At 35.3% G+C, this 23,004-nt stretch overlaps 3 protein-coding genes across 3 annotated transcripts; all 3 read left to right on the top strand.

Annotated features, from left to right (window-relative positions):
- Positions 1-1,199: 1,199 nt before the first annotated feature.
- On the top strand, positions 1,200-7,930 carry LOC145571894 (protein STICHEL-like 2). Its single transcript, XM_081630920.1, has 8 exons — positions 1,200-1,401; positions 2,089-3,736; positions 3,814-4,033; positions 4,494-4,679; positions 4,779-5,003; positions 6,034-6,709; positions 7,295-7,352; positions 7,512-7,930. Exons 2-8 carry the CDS (start codon positions 2,147-2,149, stop codon positions 7,584-7,586), a joined length of 3,030 nt encoding a protein of 1,009 aa, XP_081487046.1. The 5' UTR covers positions 1,200-1,401; positions 2,089-2,146; the 3' UTR covers positions 7,587-7,930.
- Positions 7,931-8,994: 1,064 nt separating this feature from the next.
- On the top strand, positions 8,995-16,107 carry LOC145571893 (putative Ufm1-specific protease). Its single transcript, XM_081630919.1, has 12 exons — positions 8,995-9,680; positions 10,392-10,651; positions 10,798-10,885; positions 11,002-11,177; positions 11,691-11,781; positions 12,462-12,584; positions 12,832-12,879; positions 13,020-13,096; positions 13,970-14,058; positions 14,186-14,297; positions 14,672-14,774; positions 15,534-16,107. Exons 1-12 carry the CDS (start codon positions 9,128-9,130, stop codon positions 15,761-15,763), a joined length of 1,950 nt encoding a protein of 649 aa, XP_081487045.1. The 5' UTR covers positions 8,995-9,127; the 3' UTR covers positions 15,764-16,107.
- A 681-nt stretch (positions 16,108-16,788) lies between these two features.
- On the top strand, positions 16,789-21,174 carry LOC145571892 (pentatricopeptide repeat-containing protein At5g50280, chloroplastic-like). Its single transcript, XM_081630918.1, has 2 exons — positions 16,789-18,175; positions 19,265-21,174. The coding sequence occupies exons 1-2, from the start codon at positions 17,361-17,363 to the stop codon at positions 20,577-20,579; spliced, it is 2,130 nt and encodes a 709-aa protein (XP_081487044.1). The 5' UTR covers positions 16,789-17,360; the 3' UTR covers positions 20,580-21,174.
- Positions 21,175-23,004: the final 1,830 nt, after the last annotated feature.

The raw sequence follows: 23,004 nt of genomic DNA, 5'->3' as shown, positions 1-23,004 counted from the left end.
TAGAAATTGTTAACATAGTTTTAGACTTTTAGGGCTATGTATTTAAGTTGTACTAATATTTTTCCAAAGCATGATTTAAGTGACTTATGTCTTTAAGTCATGAATTTGTAACTTAGTACTTTATTTTAACAAATATAATCATCCACTGTTCTCTTCCCTATGTTGCGAGAACTTACATTACTTCACATTATTTTATTTTAGTTAAAATTAGATCATATTCCTAATTCCTTGTTATGTACTTTGTACTATCCAGCAGACGTGATCTAGCGGTAAAGGTTTAGTTTTCTTATTATTCCTCCTCGTATTTGTAGGCACGTAAAATTTATACATGTGACACGTCGGATATATAAGGGTTAAAAGTAAAATTATTGAATTAGAGAAGCAAATCAGAGATTGTACTAAAAAAATTATCAAATAATAATTAAAATAAAACTTTGTTGTATTTGTTTTGAATCTATATTTTGCAGATTTAAAATTTATGTTTATAATACTGTCAAGCAATCGTGATCTAGTGGTAAAGGTTTGGTTTCCCTTAACATTCCTCCCACATTTTCAATGAGACTGACCTCGAAATTTGATTTTTTATTTGTTGTGTTTTGTGATTACAAATTAACCTTAATAAAAATTTTGTATCATTTTTGACAATGACGACACAAGACCTTTTACTAGAATTTCCTATCTTGATTCCAAACACAAAATTTTACTCCTTAACCAATTTAATTAACTTAGCTAAGTTAGTCGACATTCATTAACATCTAAAGCTCTAGACCGTGGACAATGTACATTTCAATTTTTGGTTCTGTACTAATCTATGTTGCCTAGAACATAGGAAGAAAAAGCGTTAGAAACTCGCAAAAATAAAAAAGCGTTAGAAACTCGCAAAAATAAAAAAGCGTGGATTTTGCTGGTCCCATTTATAGGTGATGAACCCTCCACTTTTCAAGCCAGCCATCAAAAAAAGCCAAACTAACTCTCAAACTGTCAGTACACTTGAATTTACCAAAGTACCCTTCTTCTCTCTCTTTCTCTCTCCTCCCCTGCATCACTATCTGGCTACTGAACATTTTTCTGCACTTGTTAAAAATAATTTCTGGGGTTTTCTTATTTCAATTAATTATTACCTTTCATTTCATCGTCATCATCATTTTTTTCTTCTTAAAAATTTGAACTTTTAAAACAAACACAATTTCAAAAAAAAAAAAAAAAAAGCATAAAAATTTTCTTCTTCTTGCTGATTTTCTGTGTTTGTTAGTGTTGAGATTTTAGCATTTAGACAAATATTGAAGCTACATTTTGTAGGAGTTTACTTTCTTTTTCATATAAAAATTTTCAATTTCCCTTTTTTTTCTCCGATAATCTCGCCCTCGTGAACTTCAAGCAAGTCAGAATTTCAATGTTCAGGTTCTCATTTTTAATCAATTTATTAATTATTTTAATTATTTGTCGTTTGGCAATGTGTGTATTTTTTTCTGGGTTCAATTTACTATATAAATTTATATTATATAGTTTTGATTAGATTCCATGTTTCCTCCATTTTTTACTCTTAATTTTATCCTCTTCTTGCTGTAGTTTTACTGTAAGTTGAAAATAATAGTAATATACTTATTTTCTCATCTGGGTATTTTTTTGAGGTTTAGTTTTGTTGGGGTTTTTCATTTTTAATTTTTGCTGTATATTGGTGAAAAAAGAAGGAGGAAGAAGTTGCTGTTTTTTTTTTTTTTTTTTTTTTTTTTTTTTTTTTTTATTATATGTTCTACTTTGGTAAAAGGTACAAGAAATAGTGCACTGTAGTTGTTTTTTACTGTTGAATGTTGATGTTTTGCTTTTGATTAGTCTTCCATTTATGGTAATTATGTCTTCTAGAGATGATCAAATGTTAAATGGTTTTCATCTGAAACAATAATTCGGGTTTATCGTCTTGTTTTCCTATTATTATACTATGTATGGAAAAGGGTGTTTGATTTTGATTGTTTTTGTGTTATTATCATATAATGTATTCAACGTTTCTGTTTGTTTTGGGTTTTTGTCTAAGTTAGGAGATGGGGTTTTTTGAATTGATGTTGATTTTTGGCCTTATTTTGTACACAGGTCTGGTTTTTAGTACATTGTAGTTTGGTGTAAGGTTGTTGGAATAGTATTTTGAACGATGGAGGGGCGGCGACATTCGGTTGATGTACCTATATCTAAAACCCTGGTGGCACTTAGGAGGGTGAGGTCATTGAGGGATCCATCGACGAATTCGATGAGTAAATTCTCTTCTATAGTTGATAGTTTACATTGGGATACAAATTCTTGTAATGGGATTTCTTTGAGGTTTGGGAATGGTTGCCAAGAGGGTAATTTAAGCAATAATTGGGATTTAAGTAAAATTTTAGGGACTTGTGGTGAAGAAGAAGAAAATGTGACAGATTTTGAATCAAAGGAATGTACTCCTAAATCCGTTTCTATGTCTAATAATGTAAGCAAGTGTGTTGGAAAATCAGGGTCCTTAGTTTCTGGTACAAAAGGCAAGCATGAGGATGTTAATGAATTACGAAATCAGACATATGGTGGTGATTATAGGATTCATGGATTAGAGTTAGCTTGTGCTTCCCCTTCCAATGATCAGACGGAGGGTGTGGATTCAAATCATGGTTCAACGACAGTAAGGTCTCCTCAGATTGGAGGCAAAGTCCATTCATCAACGCAAAATCAGTCTTATAAATGTAAGAGATCAGTTGGGTCAGTAGGTGATTTTGTAAGCCGAGCAAGCAGTCCATCCCTTTGTGCTAGTGACACCTTGTTAGACGGGTCAACTCGTAGTGCATCACTGTTTGAAAATGATGAGATTGATGCTCTAGGCCAGGAATATCATGGATGTGGGATAACCTGCTGCTGGTCGAGAACCCCTAAATATAGAGACCCATCTCTCGCTTCTGATGGAGAAGAGTATCCATTAATATCGAGAGAATCAGGTGGCACTGATATGTCTGGAAGTAGGAGCTGGAAGAATGTTAACAGTGAGATTGTTCCATATTCTGAAAGTCCTAGAAGTCTAAGTCAAAAATTTAGACCCAAATCTTTTGATGAATTGGTTGGACAAGGTGTGGCAGCAAGGTCACTTTTGGGGGCTATTTTGAAAGCTAGAATAACCACATTCTATCTTTTTCATGGTCCTCGTGGAGCTGGAAAGACTTCTGCTTCAAGGATATTTGCTGCCGCGTTAAATTGTCTCTCCCTAGACGAGCAAAGACCGTGTAGATCATGCCAAGAATGTATGCTGTATTTCGCAGGTAGGAGCAGGGATGTTAAGGAAGTTGATCCGGTGAAAATAAACTGTGGAGGTAGGATGAGATCCCTCATTAAAAGTGCTACTTTACCTCCAATATCCTCAAAATTTAAGGTCATTATTTTGGATGAGTGTCATTTAATCCGAGGTGATGCCTGGGCAACTCTTTTGACCAGCCTGGATAGTTTCTCTCAACACGTTGTCTTTATTATGATCACCCCAGACCTAGATAAATTGCCGAGAAGAGTGGTTGCACGGTCGCAAAGATATAACTTTCCAAAGTTAAAGGATGTTGATGTTACACTTAGATTAGGAAAAATTTGCAAGGAAGAAGGATTGGAGTTTGAACAGGCTGCTTTGGAGTTCATTTCTTCCAAGTCCAATGGTTCAATGCGAGATGCTGAAATGATGCTTGATCAGCTGAGTTTGTTAGGCAGCAAGATCACTATGACATTGGCCTATGAACTTGTGAGTATTGTGATACCGTTTGCTGCCTTCTTGTTTAGTGCTTTGACTAAAATCAACCTTTTGTCACATTTATGCAGGTTGGAACTGTTTCAGATGACGAGATGCTGGAATTACTTGACCTGGCTTTGTCCGCGGACACCTCAAATACAGTTAAAAGAGCAAGGGAACTGATGAGGTCGAGGATTGACCCAATGCAACTTATATCCCAACTTGCCAATATCATAATGGATATTCTGGCTGGGAAATTCCAGGAGGAAGACTCTGAACTTCGGAGGAATTTCTTGAGAAGACATGCTTGTAAGTTAATAGAGATACATGTGGACTTTTGGTTGTTTGTTCTTTGCTTTTAAAAGTTTGTAGGCAAGTAAAATGTAGGAAACTCCTATGATCTGGACGAGCTAACTCATTAATATTACAGGTTTGAGGTTTGCTTGTTCCAACACAGTGTTAAATGGCCTACAGGTTATAATTTCATCAACTTACCAATAAAATTTGTCAGAATGACAACCCAAAAGATGGATGTTCAATTTCACCTTCTTGGTGTTTGTGAGTCTAACTGGCAATTTTGGCTTTAATTACTGGCTTACTGCCTATTATATGCTATGAAGATGAGTTGCCAGTTTTAATAATTAAGAGTTTTTTGCAAAAAGTTACAAAGTATTTGATAGGCATGTTCTAGTGATGTTATTCCAGTGACAGTTGGCTTTTAGCATCTAGATTTTTTATTTGACTTGTGTTCAATGATGCCATTTTACAGCGGAGACAGATATGCAGAAGATCCGTAATGCATTGAAGGTATTATCAGAAAGTGAGAAACAGCTGAGGGTGTCCCAAAATCAAACTACATGGCTTACTGTAGCTCTATTGCAATTAAATTCTATAGATTCTTCTTACTCAGATCCAAATGAGTCCAGGTTATCAGTAAGAACAGCAAATTCTGAAGGTTTGTTATACTTTTCTCCATATATTATAACCAAACTTATTCTTAGTCTAGGCTCAATGATACTTACCTGATCACCAAAATGCCTGTCAATTGCTTCAGCTGCAGATGGTGACTGTTGCAGTACATCTTCCCTTGGTGCGAGATCAAAGCATCTTGTCTCATATGACTGTGCTGATGAAGAATTGCGTAAAAAGGTGGCACAAGGAGAATGTGGAGGTTCTGTTGAATCTATATGGATCAGAGCCACTGAAACTTGCCAGTCAAATTCACTCAGAAGCTTTCTACGAAGACGAGGGAAGCTCTCTTCTGTTTGGGTCAAGAAAGGTAATTGCATCTTCTTCATGACCACCTTCCTTAAATGGATAAAATTATATAATCAACCTCTTAATCCGTTGTATGAGCCCTGTATAAGAGCGCTACACCCCTGCTTACCTTAGGAGTCAGAACTGTATCTTCTTACACATTACGCTACACGCTTGTGGATCATGTTTATTATGAATTATTCTGCCGGTCAACCTTTAACTATCATACATAAGACTTTGGCATAAATTGCATTTTGGTACATTTCTGAGATCTGTATTTCTTAAAATTTAAAAGAATACTTTTCTTGAAAATATTAGCCAAAATCAGATTTATATATTTATTTCAACCCTGAAACCTTTAATGTGCTTGTTTCATTTTTGGATTTATTATTTTCAGCTGTGATGTTCCTATTGTTTCGATTGAGAATTTATAGTAATGATTAATTGAAAAGTCATTATGAGCTCCTGGTGAGTACTTACCAAAAGCCCCAACTATCTATGCTTGATGAGACTTCAAGGGTAAGAAAATTTCAGGGTTGAGTGTGCCATACCGCACACTAGATGTTTCTGTTCACTACCCGTTGAACTTATTCAAATTGCTCCACCTTTACCGGATTGAGAATAACTATTATGTCAAGACTTGAGAGTATCAGATCATTTGAGGAATTGGTGTTTAATGGTAATTCTTAGTCCAGTCAGACAATTAGCTGCTAAGTTAGTTTAAACATCTTGTTGGGGTCGAGATTTCTGCCAAATAGAAGAATCTCGAGTAGACCTCGATGGGTAAACTCAAAAAGGAATGCAGATTTGTTACTTAAAACATTTATTAAGTGCTCACTTCACTTAATCCTTGTCAATTTGTTTCACCTGCAGTAGTCACAGAAGAATAATAACAGTAGTAATTTTATTTGATTGGGGATTGCATTCAGCTCAAAATCATACGAAGTATGAATTACTAAAATCCTTGGTCAATCTATGTCTAATTGGAAAAACATTACTGAAAAGGAATAAGTCATGTTACTAACTTGCCCATGATACATTATTGTACGCAGATCTGATTGTTGCTGAATTAGAATTTGATCATCCTGATTATGCATCCAAGGCAGAGAGCTCATGGAAACTTATTGCAAGCTCACTTCAGTCTGTTCTAAAATGCAATGTGGAGCTCAGGATCAATCTCTCTCCTAGTTATGCCAAATCCAAGAGGCCATCTTTCAGTTTGTTTAGCTGTTCCCGTAGAATTCACAAGTCACATAACACTGAAAGTGGAAGTGATCGATCATCAGACGCTTCCAACTTCACTTCTGATAAAGCTATGAAAGGAGACAAGCATGTTGAAACTTGCTCATCCTGTGGATCCCAGGTATCTCATATTTGCAGCCACAGAAGGGTTAGTACTCTAAGAAACAGCGATGGAAATGCACTTAGTACTGCAAAGTCTGGAGCATCAACACCTAATAGAGTCTCACAAGATAGCATGTTGAATGAGCAAGAAAAAGTATGCAAGATTTCAACTGTTGAAGATGAAGTTCAGCCCAACTGCTTTCCTAAAACTATGAAACTTAGTAAGAAATTGGGATCGTCAGAGGCCGCTGAAGTACTCTGCTTAAAAGTCCAGCCAAAACAAAATAGTAGGGAAACATCTTTTGACGCATATATCTGCACTGAATATCCTTACGTCTTAAGTAATGGCGGCAACAACAGTGACATTTCACACCAAGAAGATGGGTGAGTTATCTGTCTTGTTTATATATAGCCGTGAATATTTTATGTATTGATATGAGGTGAACATGCTCCATTGTGTTGAGATCACACTTACATGATATGTGCTTTTAACTGAGCGGCTGCATTTAGCTGTCAATATATCATTTTTCCTAAATTAAGCTCAGAGAAGTATAATATGTACTTCAAAGCAGCATTAAAATGAGCTTACAATTTTGCATTAGTCAGAGTCGAGAAGCTAGTTTGTACAAATAGTAAACCCTAAACAAATTCTGTATTATTGCTTCTTTATTAATACTCACTCAGTCCCAGTTCTAAGTTAAGATTGCTTTGGGAGTTTGGGGTAGGTAGGTGTGGGTCTCAACATTAAAGAAAAAGAAAAATCATACCGGAAGTAGAAAGTTAAACTAAACATAGAGTTGGGGTGCTTTATCTTCTGTCGTACATAAACTTTACTGGGATAGGGGGAGTATTAAAAATATCGTTCTTTAGTCAGTGAAAGCCATTATATACTAACTATAGATAAATACTGCTGTCATGTATGCTTGATATGTCCTTGAAAGATAATATGATCGTTATCACATCTTGCAGAAAAATGGAAGACTCAAAGTCACATTGTTGGAAAACACCACCTTTTTCGATGAAGAAGGTAAAGACAAGAAGATAGTTTTATAAAACTTGCACCAGATTGCTCAAGAGCTTCAAGCAAAATATTGAAGAAACTAGATCTGTTGCAAAATATAGTCCATGTCAGGCTTATTATAACAACACAATTTGTAATGCTAAGTTAGAAACATTGGTCTTGCAGGCTTGGCAAGTGAAGCATCAACGACAAAGATCACATATTGTGGAATGGGTCCTTCCTTGTGCCGCAGCCAAGTAAGACTTGCATATAGGCATCTGTATGTGACTTCTGACTTTCAGGATATGGAGTCTTCCATGTTTTCCCAGGCACAAGACAGGCGATAGTTATTAGATCAGTATGGTTATTAGTTGAATTCAGACATTAGAAAACAGTTCGTAGTACTATGTACATGTATAACTTTATTTTTCTATGGTGCTAAAATTTTCCCGAAAAGGTATGACATTCAAGAGACCAGCTAACTTGATCAACTCTAGTAAATGGATGTAATGTAACTCATTCAAGTGCGAAGGAACTAGATTTGTAGCTAATTAGTTAGTTGATACTATGCTCAGTGTTCAGCTTCTGAAGTTAATGAGAGAATATGAAGATTGTTTGTTGGCTCAAAGGGAAGTACTCTACTCATTAAATACAGGTCCCTTGTTATTTAATTGACTGGAGTATATACACTACGTCACATTCTGACTCAGGATCCCTTTCCAAATTTTGCCAAAGATAAGATTGAAGGCCTTCAAGGGTTGAAATCCCTCACATGTCAAATAGACGTGGGTTAGGGAGATAGTCCCTTTGGGAGTGATAGGATGGTTAAGGGGATTAAAGTGCCCCTATTGTGGGATCAAATCCCTCACCCCTAATCACGGGTTAGATATTTTTTACTAGGTCAATCTGCACAGTAAGAATATACTACTCCGTATACTCTCTCCGTTTTCAAATACTTGCTCCATTTCTCTATGCGCGGAGTTTTAGGAGAAATTGGAGAAAATAATAAAATATGGAGGTAGTGGGGTAGGTGGAAGAATAAAAAATTGTAAAAAGCAAAAGTAGTGGAGAGAATTGGAGGAGAGAGAATATGAAATTAATTAAACATGATTTAAGTTGGGTCCATTAAGTGAGAGAAATGAATTAAATATTGTAAAAGCTTTCCAAATAAGGAAATAGAGCAAGTATTTAAAAACGACCAAAAAGAGAAAGTGGAGCAAGTATTTAAAAACGGAGGGAGTAAAATACAACATGCATAATTTTGAAATAAGAATGTTTAAAATAGTACACTATTTACACTCTTTTGACCTTTTTTACGTGATACATAACTCTCCAAATAATTGTACATATATACTTTGATACATAACTCTCAAAATGATTATTTCCACTTCTCTATACAAGACAATAATAGTGTAATACACCGTCAAGATACCTATGTGAAACTACTCCAATGGGCCAAAATGGCATTAGAGAGTCATGGTCTCTCATGAATATATGTCACACAGTCAGAGATAGAACTAACTCTCCAAAGTGATTAAAAGTGACCTTGTCCAAGAGCTACTTAAAAGCCACTTAAGATCCTCATTGGTTAGAGTTGACTTATAATTTTGGGGTTAGATTCGTCTTAATGTATACCGAGTATTTTGAAAACACTTCATTCGGTTTTCGGTACCTTGAAAACTCCCTTACGTAATGAAATTACATAAAATCGGGGCCATTCTTACAAAGTTACAAGTCTAGACAGTTGAACTTGAACACGAGCAAAGGAGCCACCACAAGCTACTGAAAATCAATCAACATTCATGCCCTCCATGAACAACGGCAAAAGCATTAGGGTTTTATGCCCTAAACTCATCCTCCCCAAAACCAACGATGAATCTCTTCAATGGCTAATTGGATCACCATTTTTCCCTCAATTCACCATCGTTTCCACCGTCCGATGTCTTCACTACTCGCCGTCGGATTCTCTCTCCCCTGATTTCTCCAAAGAGGCAGACGATCTCAGATCACTCATAATCAGAGGTTTTCATGTAATTGGAGCTTTGATTACTGGCAAAAATGGCGATTTGGCACAATTGGCGAAACAGGCGATTAGTGCTGCTTGTAAATTGAGGGAAGTTTTGTATGATGGAGAGAATTTGGGGAATTTTGATGTAATTGGCGGTGTTTCGGGTTCAAGTGGCGATGAAGTTAAGTTTTTTGTGGCGAATTCTGGGAATTTGATGAATGTGGAGGTTGTGGAGTGTGTGTTGTATGAGGAGAAACCGGAGAATTATGTTTGGGAGAGAGGGTGTTTGTTGAAATGTGAACTTCCTATTAAATTACCTGTTTATTTTCCTGCAAATAATGATTCAGGTAACTATTTTTAACGAGTCATTGTTGTAACATTGTTAATTTTGTTACATCATAAATTGCATTTGTATATTTGGATTGATTTCTGAAAATTTGATGGAAATTCTGGGATGTTTGAATTATTTATAGTATGTGAAGTTTATTGAGTTCTTCTTTGATCAGTTATTTTGACATTACAGATTTCTTTGGAAATGGATTTTATTCTTACAATGCTTGTGCTTAGTTGAATAAATGATGTTGCTTGCAAAGGGGAACTATTTCATCACTGTGACAAAGACCTAATCAATTTTTGTGTTGCGGTTTTAGACATTTAGAACTTATTTAAGCTCATGCCATGGGGATCAAATTTTATTTTATTTTTTTTAAAAAAAATTTCAAATATAAGCTTAAATTATTTGTGGGTAAATGTGTACATGGATGGAAGTTACTGTCGGAAAATGAGTTAAGTGAGTATTGATTACGAATTTTGCTGATGTAAGGAGGTTCCTGACTATGAATGTAGCAAACTTATGAGACCATATATATTGAGATTATGCACATCCGTGATTATCCCACATTAGTAAAAATTGGAATGTTAATCAAGTTGATAGTTTTGTAGGATACTTACTTTTTTAGGATTAGTGGTAAATGATAAGTTATGGCTCTATTACTGAAAAGAAGTTGTGTTGGAGCTTCTCTTTTTCTAAGTGTAAGGACTACCGTGGTGTACTCCAGATGCCACGGGCAGGTTTTTGCATGCAAATGAAGCACTGGCCAATATGTTCAGAGACCCCCAACTCACATTCATCCTAGAAGCATTGGACAGATCCTCAGATGCCCTGCCTCGTCCTGTTGTTGTCCGTGGTTCAGAGTTGAACTTTCAAACAGACATCTCAGATATTAAGCTTTTGGATGACGTTGCAAAAAAGTCTGATGGAAAGTCATTGTGCTGTTCATACTTCTGTTTAGAGAGAAAACCAGCTGTGGATGTTGAGGTAATGAATTTGATATACCTTTTCTTGGGATTTTATTTGATGAAACATGCTATTATTACTAGGTTTAAGTTAGTGCATTGTTTTTTTGGCTTTTATCAAAGCTGATTGTGAGCAAGGTTATTTCGTCTGAAAGTTGTTTTGCTTAGAGTGCAGATACTATTCAGGTGACTGTCCTCTTAAATAAATCGATTATATCTCCTCAATCTGTTGCGCCGGTTGCAGAGTATTGTCCTGGTATTGACATTTCTACCTTTATTTCAATCTGTTTGGTGCAATCAGTATTTTGCAACCGTGCTATCATAGTGGCAAAATTGCTTGTGATAGGTGACATTTATATCTTCTGTTTTCAGCTCCAGAGGAAGCCATACTGAGGGTTGTGGATTATAAATTGGAAGTTATTTGTTATGCCGACAAAGATCTTCCTCTCTCACATGCAGTTTCGAAACTAATGATTCCGGCTCTACTCGACCAGTTAACAACTATGAAAAACATTGTCGCTCCTTCTTTCTTAGCTCAGCATCCTCAGGTAGGAATTTACTTGTATAGGATATTAGGATTCTTGTTTTGTTGTTGTTTATACTTTATAGCCTACAGAAAATGGGGATCTTTGCAATGCTATATAATTGTTATTTTATTTCTTCTCTTTGGTTGGTTCTGCTGTGCTAATACCAAGGGACACAGTCAACATTGCTCTGATAATGAATTCAGCTTCTTTTTATGAATCACATATGTCAATGAAAGTTGTGCTTAGAGTCCTCCATTTTCCGATTTTTTTTTTTGGTGTGTTTGAAACTGGATTTTAATTTTTACTGTTTGCAAAAATTAATTGCTCAAAATTTGGTTATCATTTTTGTTTCTTCCTTTTTTTTTTTTTTTTTTTTTCCTTCTATTTGCTATAATAGTACAGTGGTTTCATTTTTACCCATTGCTCGTAAACAGATTCTTATTTGATGTTGATCTCTTTCGAATAAATTTTTCACCACTTTTATTTTATTTTTGTTTTTAAACTGTGCGCATTTTCTTCTGTGCTATTTTGCAGATACGTCCATACCACTTCTGTCCCCCTGGAATTTTGCACCCAATAACAGCTATTTATGAACTGAGTTACGGTGAGACGGAACTGAAGCAAGGTACATAAAAGTGTTACAAATTGTTAGTGGGTATACAAAGCTAGCTGATTTATCTGAAACCTTTGCCATGGCAATGGATCCAGGCAAATTGGCCGGATAACATTAGGTATTCTAGCTATGAATTCCAAGAGTGGACTTCTGGTTCCCAAATATTGAACTACAATTTACGTAGTTAATTGAAGTTGCAACCCAATATGTGGGCCTGTTGGGAACATGCTGAGTTTAATTACACAAACTTTTAAAAAAAACGGGTGTACAATAATTATTGTACATCCATTATAAAGATAGCCTAAGTGATCAAAAGTTACCCCTGAAATGAATAAAAGTTACCCCAATATGTATAAAAGTAACCCAATACAAATAAAAATTATCTACGCTTTCTTAGTAAAGAATCACATCTTAAGTGATTAAAAATCAATTATTAATGATTGATTGTAATTAAATTACCTTTATAAAACTTTTCTTGTTGTCTATTTATATAAAAATTGTATTATGTTTAAAGTTACCAGAAAAAGGCAAAAAGTTACCCCAAAATTAGCTAAAAGTTACCCTTATACTGCTCGATGTACACTAATATTAGTGTATTTCGGGTGTATACAAAAGTTTTACCTTTAATTATGATCATATCAGAGGTGTTCTTGTTTGTTAAATGTTCTCATATATTCAATCTGTTTTTACAGTTGAAGCAAGGAGGTCTCTTCATCTTCGACTGGGTTTACCTTCTGATCGCCCACTCTTACGAGTTGCCAACGCCTTAAAAGTTGCTAAGTCCACTTCTAATGAGGGGGTTTCATCCAAGAAGGGTAATTACTGTACTTTTGAGTCTAGTTGGCTTTATTTTTTGCTTCGTCGATTTTAATTGCACACCTTTCAAAATTTTAGTAGTCATCTTTCTTCTTTATCTTGGTACTTCTAAAAAATTTACTGCTAAATATATGAAGTGGAATAAAAGAAGTGATATTGTGGGATATAAGAACGGATATTGGAGCTCCTTGTACTTGCCTCTCTGTATGCACTAACTTTTTAGGGGCGTCTTGATTGTGACTTTAGGCTATTCATTGCTGAAGGATGTACATGCTGGCATTCCTAGTAGTGGGGGTTAGTAACTTTTTTTCTGTTCTTTTTTTCTTTTCTTTTTTTTTTTTTTTTTAAAAAATTTTCTTACTATTTAACTGCATGACTTACTGTATCTGACCTTTTCATGTTTCTTTTCTATCTTGTCAATTTCTTTTGTGCAGTTTCTGGGGGTCTTATGTCTCTGGTTCAAGGTTCTTATGAATATCACCATTACCTTCAAAATGGCTTTGATGACTCGGTAGTGAAATCTCCTCTTGTCTGTCTTTAGTTATGTTAATAATGAAAAATGATGCAGTGTTAAACTGTTAATGATTATTTATACCTGGAGTGAATATCAAAGCCGATTAATTAATACAGTTTGAACATATGTGTTGAATGTAAAGGTTAACTTGAAAAAGAGGTGGTGTTTGGGGGGGGGGGGGGGGGGATAGCCTAGTATTCTGATATACTCACCAAGTCACCAATGTCAGTGAGTTAGTGTGGTAGCTGTTAAGAAGTTTTTGTTATCTCTAATTATAGATGTGGAGATTCTTTCTTAGGTTTGTTGATGCTGCCCCATCTATTTTAGATGGGTAATATATTTTGATTTCCAATTTTATGAAGTCCAGATACAATTAATTTCTTGCTGTCTGCCTCTGGCTAGACTGCTTCACAGTTTCTGGACAGTTTCAAAGTGAACTTTTAAGTTAGCTGCAGCTTTGAGTTTCAAAGTGAACTTTTAAGTTAGCTGCAGCTTTGCAGGGGAGGATAGGCCTTGATGATGCAATTTTAGGATTCAATTCCTGGCTTTGTAATTGGGCACATACCCTGATGCCTGCCCTTGTATATTGCCTTAAGATATCAAAGTTGATATGGTTTGATGAGACATTCACTATTTGGAAATTGAAAGATGAGATGGAAATGTTTTAGAAATTATTTTGTGTGATTGCAATTTATAGTTGCTCTGGGGAAATGTGGAGGGTTGCTCAGGAACCATGTAGAAGGGTCGCTCTCAAATATATAGTTGTCTGTTCGGACTTTGGAGTTCATATAATGCTTTGCTGATTACCATTACCATTTTTTTTTAAAAAAAAACCCCCACTGACAAATTATTTCTGAAAAATTGTGCTAGGGGTGGGGATGCGCTTATCGCTCATTACAGACCATAATATCATGGTTCAGACTCCAGCATTATACTTCAATTGATGTTCCAACTCATAGGTGAGAAAGTCTAAAGGAGTTATTGGGATATATTTATATCCTTTATCATTTATGTTGATCAATGATCCTTCATAGATATAGCATCTTAATTATTGGAGGTTGCATTTTTCTGTGTTATATTGCTCAGGGAGATACAAGAGGCACTAGTGGAGATTGGTGATAAAGATCCTTCTTTCATTGGATCACGTGAATGGATTGGTGCCATTGAGTTAAGCTATGTGCTGGAGAGACTATTGGGTGTAAGTGTGATAGTCAACTTTTCGTACTACTTCAGTTTCATATGCACTCATGTCTATTTTCTTTGTCGTATATTATTTGCGAAGAATTTTTGTTTCTATACCATCTCTCAGTGGTGGGTAGCAATTCTTTAAAAATGACTTATGAATCATCATGTGTTATGGACAAGTTATTGAATGTCTGTGCGTTTTTTTTTTAACACAATTATACAAGGGCAATGTGATTTCATTGTCAAAGCAAGTGGGTTTACACCTATTCCATTGAATCTTGTGTTGCAAGGTTGAGTTGGTGACATGGCTTTAGAACTCAAAAGATAAGCATATGTATGATCATTATCAAACAAGAGGTGAATACTTTTTTTTTTCCCCCCCAACAGGTTACCTGCAAGGTCATGAATGTAAGATCTGGAGCTGAACTTCCTGAGAAATGTCGAGAGTTAGCCTTGCATTTTGAGAACCAAGGAACACCCATCATGATTGGTAAATTTTTTAGCATCCTCATCCCATTGTTTCTAGTCTGTGTGAAGATTATATGTGATGAAGGAATTGGAGAGGGTGATCTGTACCTGCATGTCACTTAATTAACAATTTCCATAGAGAAATTATTTTAAAGTATAAATATTTACCAAGTCGGCAAAGTAAAAAATTAAGTATAGTTGGATGTTCATCTGTGTAAGAATACTGAGCCATCCTAGTTGGTTGTGTTGCCAGTTTCTTGAAATCATAACTACAGCCTAAAATGTACACACTATAAACATCTAGTTGACCACAACCTCTATCCAGCCTATCTTGAACAACCTAAGCAAGTATTGCTTTCATTTCTAAGGTTCTCTCTTTGTCATTTTGTTGAGCCACAAAATTGTGGTTCATTATTTTTTCTGCATGTAATTTCTAAGACGAGCCACACGAACTTTATTATTTTCTTGATGGCTTATGAACTGTAACTTTTAAGATTGGTGTTGAAAGCACTGCCTATCTCTTGTCACTTTATGTATATGGGTAAGCTTGGCTTTCAGTGGTTGCAGTCTCGATGATTTTGAGGTCATGGTATTGACTGTAAAAGTTATTAAGAAACCTTCAGTTCAGGTTAATGTTGTTTCATTGATAATGCTCCTCTCCTTAAACAAATTACACGATTGCAACTGAGTAATTTGAAAAGTTATTTTGTTTAAAATTCTCACAATAAAAAAAGCTACTACGTATATTGCTTTCTTAATCTGAGTTTACCAACTGATGCAGGTGGTGGTGTCCTTGCGTATACACTTCTAGGAGTTGACTACAATGATGCAAGTGGTGATTGTGCATTCCTAATCTTGGATCCTCATTATACTGGCGGTGAAGATCTAAAGAAAATTGTAAATGGCGGTTGGTGTGGGTGGAAAAAGGCTATTGATAACAAGGGAAAGAGTTTCTTCTTAGCCGACAAGTTCTACAATCTATTGCTGCCACAAAGACCGAACATGGTTTAGCTGTCTATCTGGTGGTGAATTACATCGCTTGTGACTCAGAGAGATAACTACTGCTAGCTTAATTTAAGTTCCTGGTTCTTTACTGTATAGAACCACCCTTTTTATGAGCAAAGTTTTGAGGGTTAGCGAATCTTCCCAGCTCCCAGATATTTCATTAGGCAATGCCATACTTAGCTAAGATGCTGGTTTTGTGCAGTGCCCAAGGTTGTCTTGCAATTCATGTACTTCACAAAGCTGTGAGGGAGATGAGGTCAAAACTTTGGAGATCTTATTTGTCTTCCTGTGGAGTTTGGATCTTCATTTGCTATTGTATGTTTCTCTAAGGTTATACTGACTATTCAATGAGATAGAAAATGTTTAGTTTCATATCATTTTTGTTAACTTGTCTCATTGTTCCATGTTTTAATTCTACGTGGCGTTTAATTGGAGGGATAGGAATAAGAGGGATAAGGAGGGAGGATAAAGATAGGGAATTGATAGGTGGGACAAGGATAAATAATTCTTATCCCATGTTTGGTAAGTATGGGAAATAAATTAGGGATAAATAGTAAAATTATAAAAATACCCTTACTAACTTCTACTCTTTCCCTTATCCTATCAATTTCATTAAGGGTAATTTGGTATTTTTAGCCTATTTCTTATCCCTTCCCCTTATACCACCCCCTAGTTATAGAAATGGAGGGATAAGGGGTTGTTTTAATCCCTATCCTCAACCTCCTTTTAATCCCCATTCCTCTAAATAAACGCTACTTTTCTTCTATCCTCATCCTTTATCCTTATCCCTCTCTTTTTATCCCCTTAAACGAACACCCCCCTAGGGTATATGGAAGTATCCAAAAGGGGAAATAAAAATAAATTCGGAGTAACATTAAATAAACATTAAGTATATTGGTAGTGCGTGATTTTATGATGCATTTCTTGAATTGAAAACATAATCCGTATTTAGATATGTAATAAATGATTATGTGAAATTGTGATTGCTTATACTTTGTAGCGTTATTTAAGTAAGTGAGGTGACACGAAATATAATTCTAGTCAATGAAGTATATTGCTAATTACCAAATGAGGTTAAGATATTAACGGTGATAATTGTGCCAAATGAGGTTAAGATGTAAATCGGTGATAATTGTGTATACAGTAGCTAAATTTAGTTGGTTAAAATTGAAGAAGTGATATCTGAAACACGAAATAAAATCTTAGCTCTATCATTCATCTTTATGATTTTAAAAAAAAATTCTTATTCTTGCTGAAAATCCCCTTTAAAAACTACGGCATTTTGAGAGAGAAAAGCAAAGAGCTTCTGAAGTGTTCAATGGTGAGGACCTATCTAATATTTATTGCTATTTAACAGATTTTCAGCAAAGCGTTCTACTGTTGACTCCTTTGATATCGTCAACATATAAATTTTCTAGGTGTTTTGTGCTTGCCTACCAAGTGTTCGACAAAATGCCCAACTGAAACTCAGCTTCCGTAGTATGATACTAGTAACAACTACTGATTTGTAAGAAAAACTCATCACTCAATCTCTTACTGGGGTTCTTCAAAGTTCAATTCTTTGTGCAAAACAAGGAGTGAAATTTCCAGTCGAATAACAATAATGGCTCTAATGATTCATAATCTTCCTTCTTTCACGTTCATAAATTTCAATCACAATTCACTTCTCTCTCCTAATTCCTCCATTTTTAATGGCGGGACTCAAAAATTCAAACTTTTTTCACTCTCTTCAGTACCTCCATCTTCTTCTAACCTATCTTCTTTCTCTGATTCTACGCCCCCCATTTTTCTTCCTTACCTTGAAGAAGAAGAGGAGGTTGAAGAAGAAGAGCAAAATGAGAAATACCCGGATGACCCAATTTACAGATTCTTCAAATCCCGCAATTCAACTCAAGACCCACCTCGGGAATCCAGGTTAACCCTCCAGAAAAAACGTCGAACTGCTTGGCATTTGGCTGATTACAATGAGGAAACTGAAACCGAACCCGAAATCGAATTTGAGCTTGTGGGGGAAAGAATAGAGGAGAGGAATGAATTGGGTGATGATGAGAGGCCTGAGATTGAGGGTATTGTAGGGGAAATACTGGGAATTGCGAGGAATTTACCGGAGAATTCGACGTTGGGAGAGGAGTTGAGTGGGTATGAAGGGAAAGTGGGAGAGACAGAATGTGTGGAGGTGTTGGAGTTTATGATTCAGGAAGGTATGATGATGAGCTGCTTGTATTTTTATGAGTGGATGGGGTTGCAGGAACCCTCTGTGGTTACTCCTAGAGCTTGTTCTGTGTTGTTTCCTGCATTGGGGAGGGCTAGGATGGGTGGTAAGCTGATGATTTTGTGGAGGAATTTGCCTGATTCGAGCGATTTTAGGGATGTTCATGTTTATAATGCTGCAATGTCTGGGCTATTAACCAGTGGAAGGTACATCTTTACATACTTTTATGATAATTTTTGGAAATATTGATTAATCAGCCAATCAGAGAGTTTGATTTTGATATTTTATCTTGTTTTGTGCTGCATTTTAGTTCTGCTTAGATGAATGATAGAATGATTATAATCTATACTTGTTTAGGTGGAAAGTTAATGCTCTTATCAAACCCAAAGCTAGGGTAATAATTTAACAGTATAAATTTTCCCTTTGTGTTTGACTAAATTGGATTTGCCATACATTCAATGCTGACTATTTTGCCAGTTGGTTTTGCCCAAGCCTTGATTTTAAATAGAAAAATACCTTTTCAAACATTAAGGGCACAACTATGTTATTCAGACTCCGTTCTTGTGTTGGACACGGGTATTTTGTGCAAAATTTCCATGCAATTGATTTAGTCCCAAATGAAGCGTCAAAATGTCCATATAAAACTATCTTGTATTCCAATAATTTTCTACAAAGTATTACTCGTAATTCTTTTGCAGTGCTATCATAATTCCAATAATATTTATGTTTCTATATTGCACAATTGTGCATCTTCTCCCTTGTACTTAATTTAGTTGGTAGGTGGTATTGAGAACTTGGAAAAAAGGGATTGGAAGGAAATTGTGTTTCCAGGATATTGTCAGTGTCTTCGGTACTCTTTTTTTTCTCTGTTCTGACTTCTGATAGCTTTAACACCGGCAAGCTTAGTGTGTAGGAAAGTCATCTGACATAGTAATATTGCATGTCAAGCATCTTGTAGATGCACCTAAATGAGAATTGGAGATGCTTACCAGTGCTGCTTCTCATGGTATGCTTGTGGCAGTGATATTGATAGAATAATTTTTAGGTGAGGGGAGGATTTGGAAAGAGGATTTAGTCAATAATGGAAAAAATGTCAATTTTATATTATGGTGGGATGGATTAGGTCTTAGGTGTATAGGTGCACTGTTGTTGGATTATTGAAGTAAGTGTCATCCAATGCAGTCTCTTGTTGATGCATACGAATTGCTCAAATCTTGTTTCCTGCAGAGAATTTCAGAGCTGTGTTCAAAATATTATTATTTTTTGGATTTATAACACAAAGATGTTTATGGTAGGTATCAAGATGCTTGGAAGGTGTATGAGGAAATGGAGATGAATAATATCCTCCCAGATCGTGTGACTGGTTCTACAATGATTACTGTCATGAGAAAGGAAGGCAGAAAAGCCAAAGATGCATGGGAATTTTTCGAAAGAATGAATAGAAAAGGAATCAAATGGAGTTTGGAGGTTGTAGGAGCTCTGATCAAAACATTTTGTGATGAGGGATTGCAGAAACAAGCCTTGATTATTCAGGGAGAGATGGAGAAGAAAGGAATTTCCTCGAATACCATAGTATATAACACCCTCATAGATGCTTATTGTAAATCCAACCAGCTTGAAGAAGCTGAAGCTCTCTTTGTTGAGATGAAGACCAAAGGCCTTTCGCCTTCAACTGCTACCTACAATATTTTTATGGATGCTTACAGCAAAAGGATGCAACCAGAGGTTGTGGAGAATATTCTTGAGGAAATGCAAAACACTGGCCTAGAACCAAATGTCAAATCATACACAAATTTGATAAGTGCATATGGGAGACAGAAGAAGATGAGTGATATGGCTGCAGATGCATTCTTGAGGATGAAAAAAGCTGGTATAAAGCCAACTTCTCATTCCTATACTGCCCTGATTCATGCATATTCAATTAGTAATTGGCATGAAAAAGCATATAAAGCATTTGAGAACATGCTGAGGGAAGGAATTAAACCTTCTATAGAAACATATACTGCTCTTCTTGATGCATTCAGGCGAGCTGGGGATGTACAAACATTAAAGGAAATATGGAAATCCATGATTCAGGAGAATATTGAAGGGACTCGGGTAACCTTCAACATTCTTCTTGATGGATTTGCAAAGCAGGGTCATTATGTGGAAGCAAGGGATGTAATCTGTGAATTTGGAAAGATCGGTTTCCAACCAACAGTGATAACATATAATATGCTAATAAATGCATATGCACGAGGAGGACAAGATTTAAAGTTACCGCAGTTATTGAAGGAGATGATTGCTCTAAACTTGAAACCTGATTCTGTTACATACGCCACTATGATCTATGCTTTTGTTCGTGTTCGTGATTTCAAAAGGGCTTTTTATTACCACAAACAGATGGTTAAAAGTGGGCAAATCCCAGATGCTGAATCATACCAGAAGCTCAGATCAATTTTGAACGTAAAAGCGGCTGTAAAGAACAAGAAGGACAAGAGTGCCATACTTGGTATAGTCAATAGCAAAATGGGTATGGTGAAAGATAAAAGGAGAGTTCAGAAAGATGAATTCTGGAAGAACAAGAAGAAAAATGTGAGATTTCACAATCCTGATCATGTTGGACGATGAGTTACAGTCAAGCTTGTGCTAAAACTTCTTACAAGTCAACTGGAAATTCGGTAATACTCAAACCTTGGGGATACTAAAGTGCTTTTCTTGGCTTTATTAGCTTTCCCTGGTGTCTTGCATGCCTGAAACTGGAAGGCTAGATAGCTAACAATTTGCACAAAGTCAAGTACAATGTCCTTGATCACCTTGGCCCTCTTCTCTTTTCATGTGTATTATATATGTATTTCTGTTGTAGTGTATAGAATTAAATGGAAAGGTATAAACAACTGTTTTGAACGACTGAAACCAGGAACTTCTCATCGCCGACTGTTTTTTGGTGGTTGTTTCATGTTTTCCTTCACATGCCTTGAATGTCATGTCACATGTAGTTTGCTATCTTCCCCCTGAATATATGGACTACTTTATTACTCATGCTGATGCCTGATGCTGTTATTTCTGTTGTAAGTATATGGTTTTGGCGACTGCCATAATTTATGTGTTCAGACAGAATCTGTAAAATCAAGTATAGTTTTCTGTATGTGACTGTGTATATTTACAGTACCAGCTTTTCTAGTAAAACCTAATTCCGCTGTTATACAATCTGAAATTACACTGATGTTTTGATTTTCGCTCAAATTAAGCTTCATATCGTATTTCTTGAATGGCATCAATTGCCATAAAAATATTCAAAAAAAGTTTGAGCTAAGGAATAAGGTTTAAGCTTAAGGTAAACAATACTCTCCCACATGTAAAGACTTTTGCAAAAGTAATTGTCACGTAAAAATTTATGTGCTTTTCATTTTTTTTTTTTTGTTACGAAATTAAAATGTAACTAATTTCATTTTCTCGCATGATTTTTATCATGCTCTATTTTCTCACATGATTTGTCATGCTCTATATTCTCACATGATTTGTCATGTTTTCAAGAGCATGATGGACATTGTGCTCCCTTGAAATAATTTTATAAGAAATTTGATAAACAACTATCTCAACTTTATTCCTAAAATAACATATGCATTTGAAATAAGATATCATGTACTTAATTAGTAGGATAAAAAGAACATTAAGGCATCATGTTTATTATTTTGTAAGGTTTTATTTTAGTTTTGTTGTAATAACACAATCATCGTAATTAGTAGCTTATTAACGCATCATGCTATCATGTAATATAAAACTCCGTAATTATTATTGTTATTCTATTATGTAATCATAGTAATTTAGTCTATTTCAATTTCATGAACAATGAAACATAGAAGTTGCATATGTTTGCATGAGGTGCCTATATATATACGAAGTAATTCATAAACCTAATGCAGATTTAACAAATTTAGAAATACACAAATATGGAAAATTGACATAATGAGGCTCTTAAAAATGGAAAATTTTCCAATTTATATATTTCTCAAATATGCAAGATATTTAGTGACGTCAACTACTCTTGAATCTTCGAAATTAAATTTTAAAAAGAAGGAAATTAATATCATTAAATTAACAAGTTCAATGGCGATAACTTTTTTTGTTTTGTTCAGGAAGTCACAAACTAGTATGTACATAATCTCAATTTTATGTACTATACTAAAGACTTAACCTTAAAATAGTTTACACTTATACTCAAAAGAGAAGTTGAATTTTTGTCGTCACATACCTCAACTCAATGCATAAGTTTAGAAGTGTATTTTGTACTTAATTTTTTTTTTTTTTTTTTTACACCACCACCCTGTACTTAATGTTATATGATACTTCGTACCAACATTAGTTTCATTTTCTAGAATAATAAACATAATAACTTAATTACCTAGGTAATAAGCTAGGGTATTTTGGATTGGAAAAACTCAATCATCACCTAATCTATTTATAATTAGGGCACTACCAGTATGTCTTATATATAGTGTTATACCATTCAAAATAACCTAATCTATGAACTGAACATTATTACAAATATATTGCCTATGCTATGTCAACAAGGTGGAAATGTGGTAATAAAAATAAATCAAATAAATCATAAACTTACTGACGCAATTGTAACACAAATAGAGGTACATGTAAATTGAATTCAACCATCCTCGAGTTAGCGCTGTCAAATTTCAAACCGAAACCGTTTAACTGCCCGAAACCGACCGACCCAAATGAGAATCGAACCGATTAAAAACCGGTTTTTTTGAAACCGAAAACCGACCCGAACCGTATTTTAGTAAACCCGAAACCGAATCGACCCGAATAATGTTAAACCGTATAAGAACCGAACTCGTTAACAAACCGAACCAAATATAAACCGAACTGAAAGAAAACCGAACCGAAAAAGAACCGAACCGTATCTAACCCGAAACCGGTTCCAACCCGAAACCGTTTAAACTGGCAAAAAAACCGATTACACCGAACCGTTAGCAAACTGCTACCCGTTTGCACCGAACCATTTAAAAACCGAATTGATTGTAAACCGAACTGG

This window comes from Chenopodium album, chromosome 12 (assembly GCF_948465745.1).
Source record: "Chenopodium album chromosome 12, dcCheAlbu1.1, whole genome shotgun sequence".
Lineage (NCBI taxonomy): Eukaryota > Viridiplantae > Streptophyta > Magnoliopsida > Caryophyllales > Amaranthaceae > Chenopodium > Chenopodium album.
The sequence above is the reverse complement of the archived record's forward strand: the minus strand, read 5'-3'. Positions and strand labels throughout refer to the sequence as shown.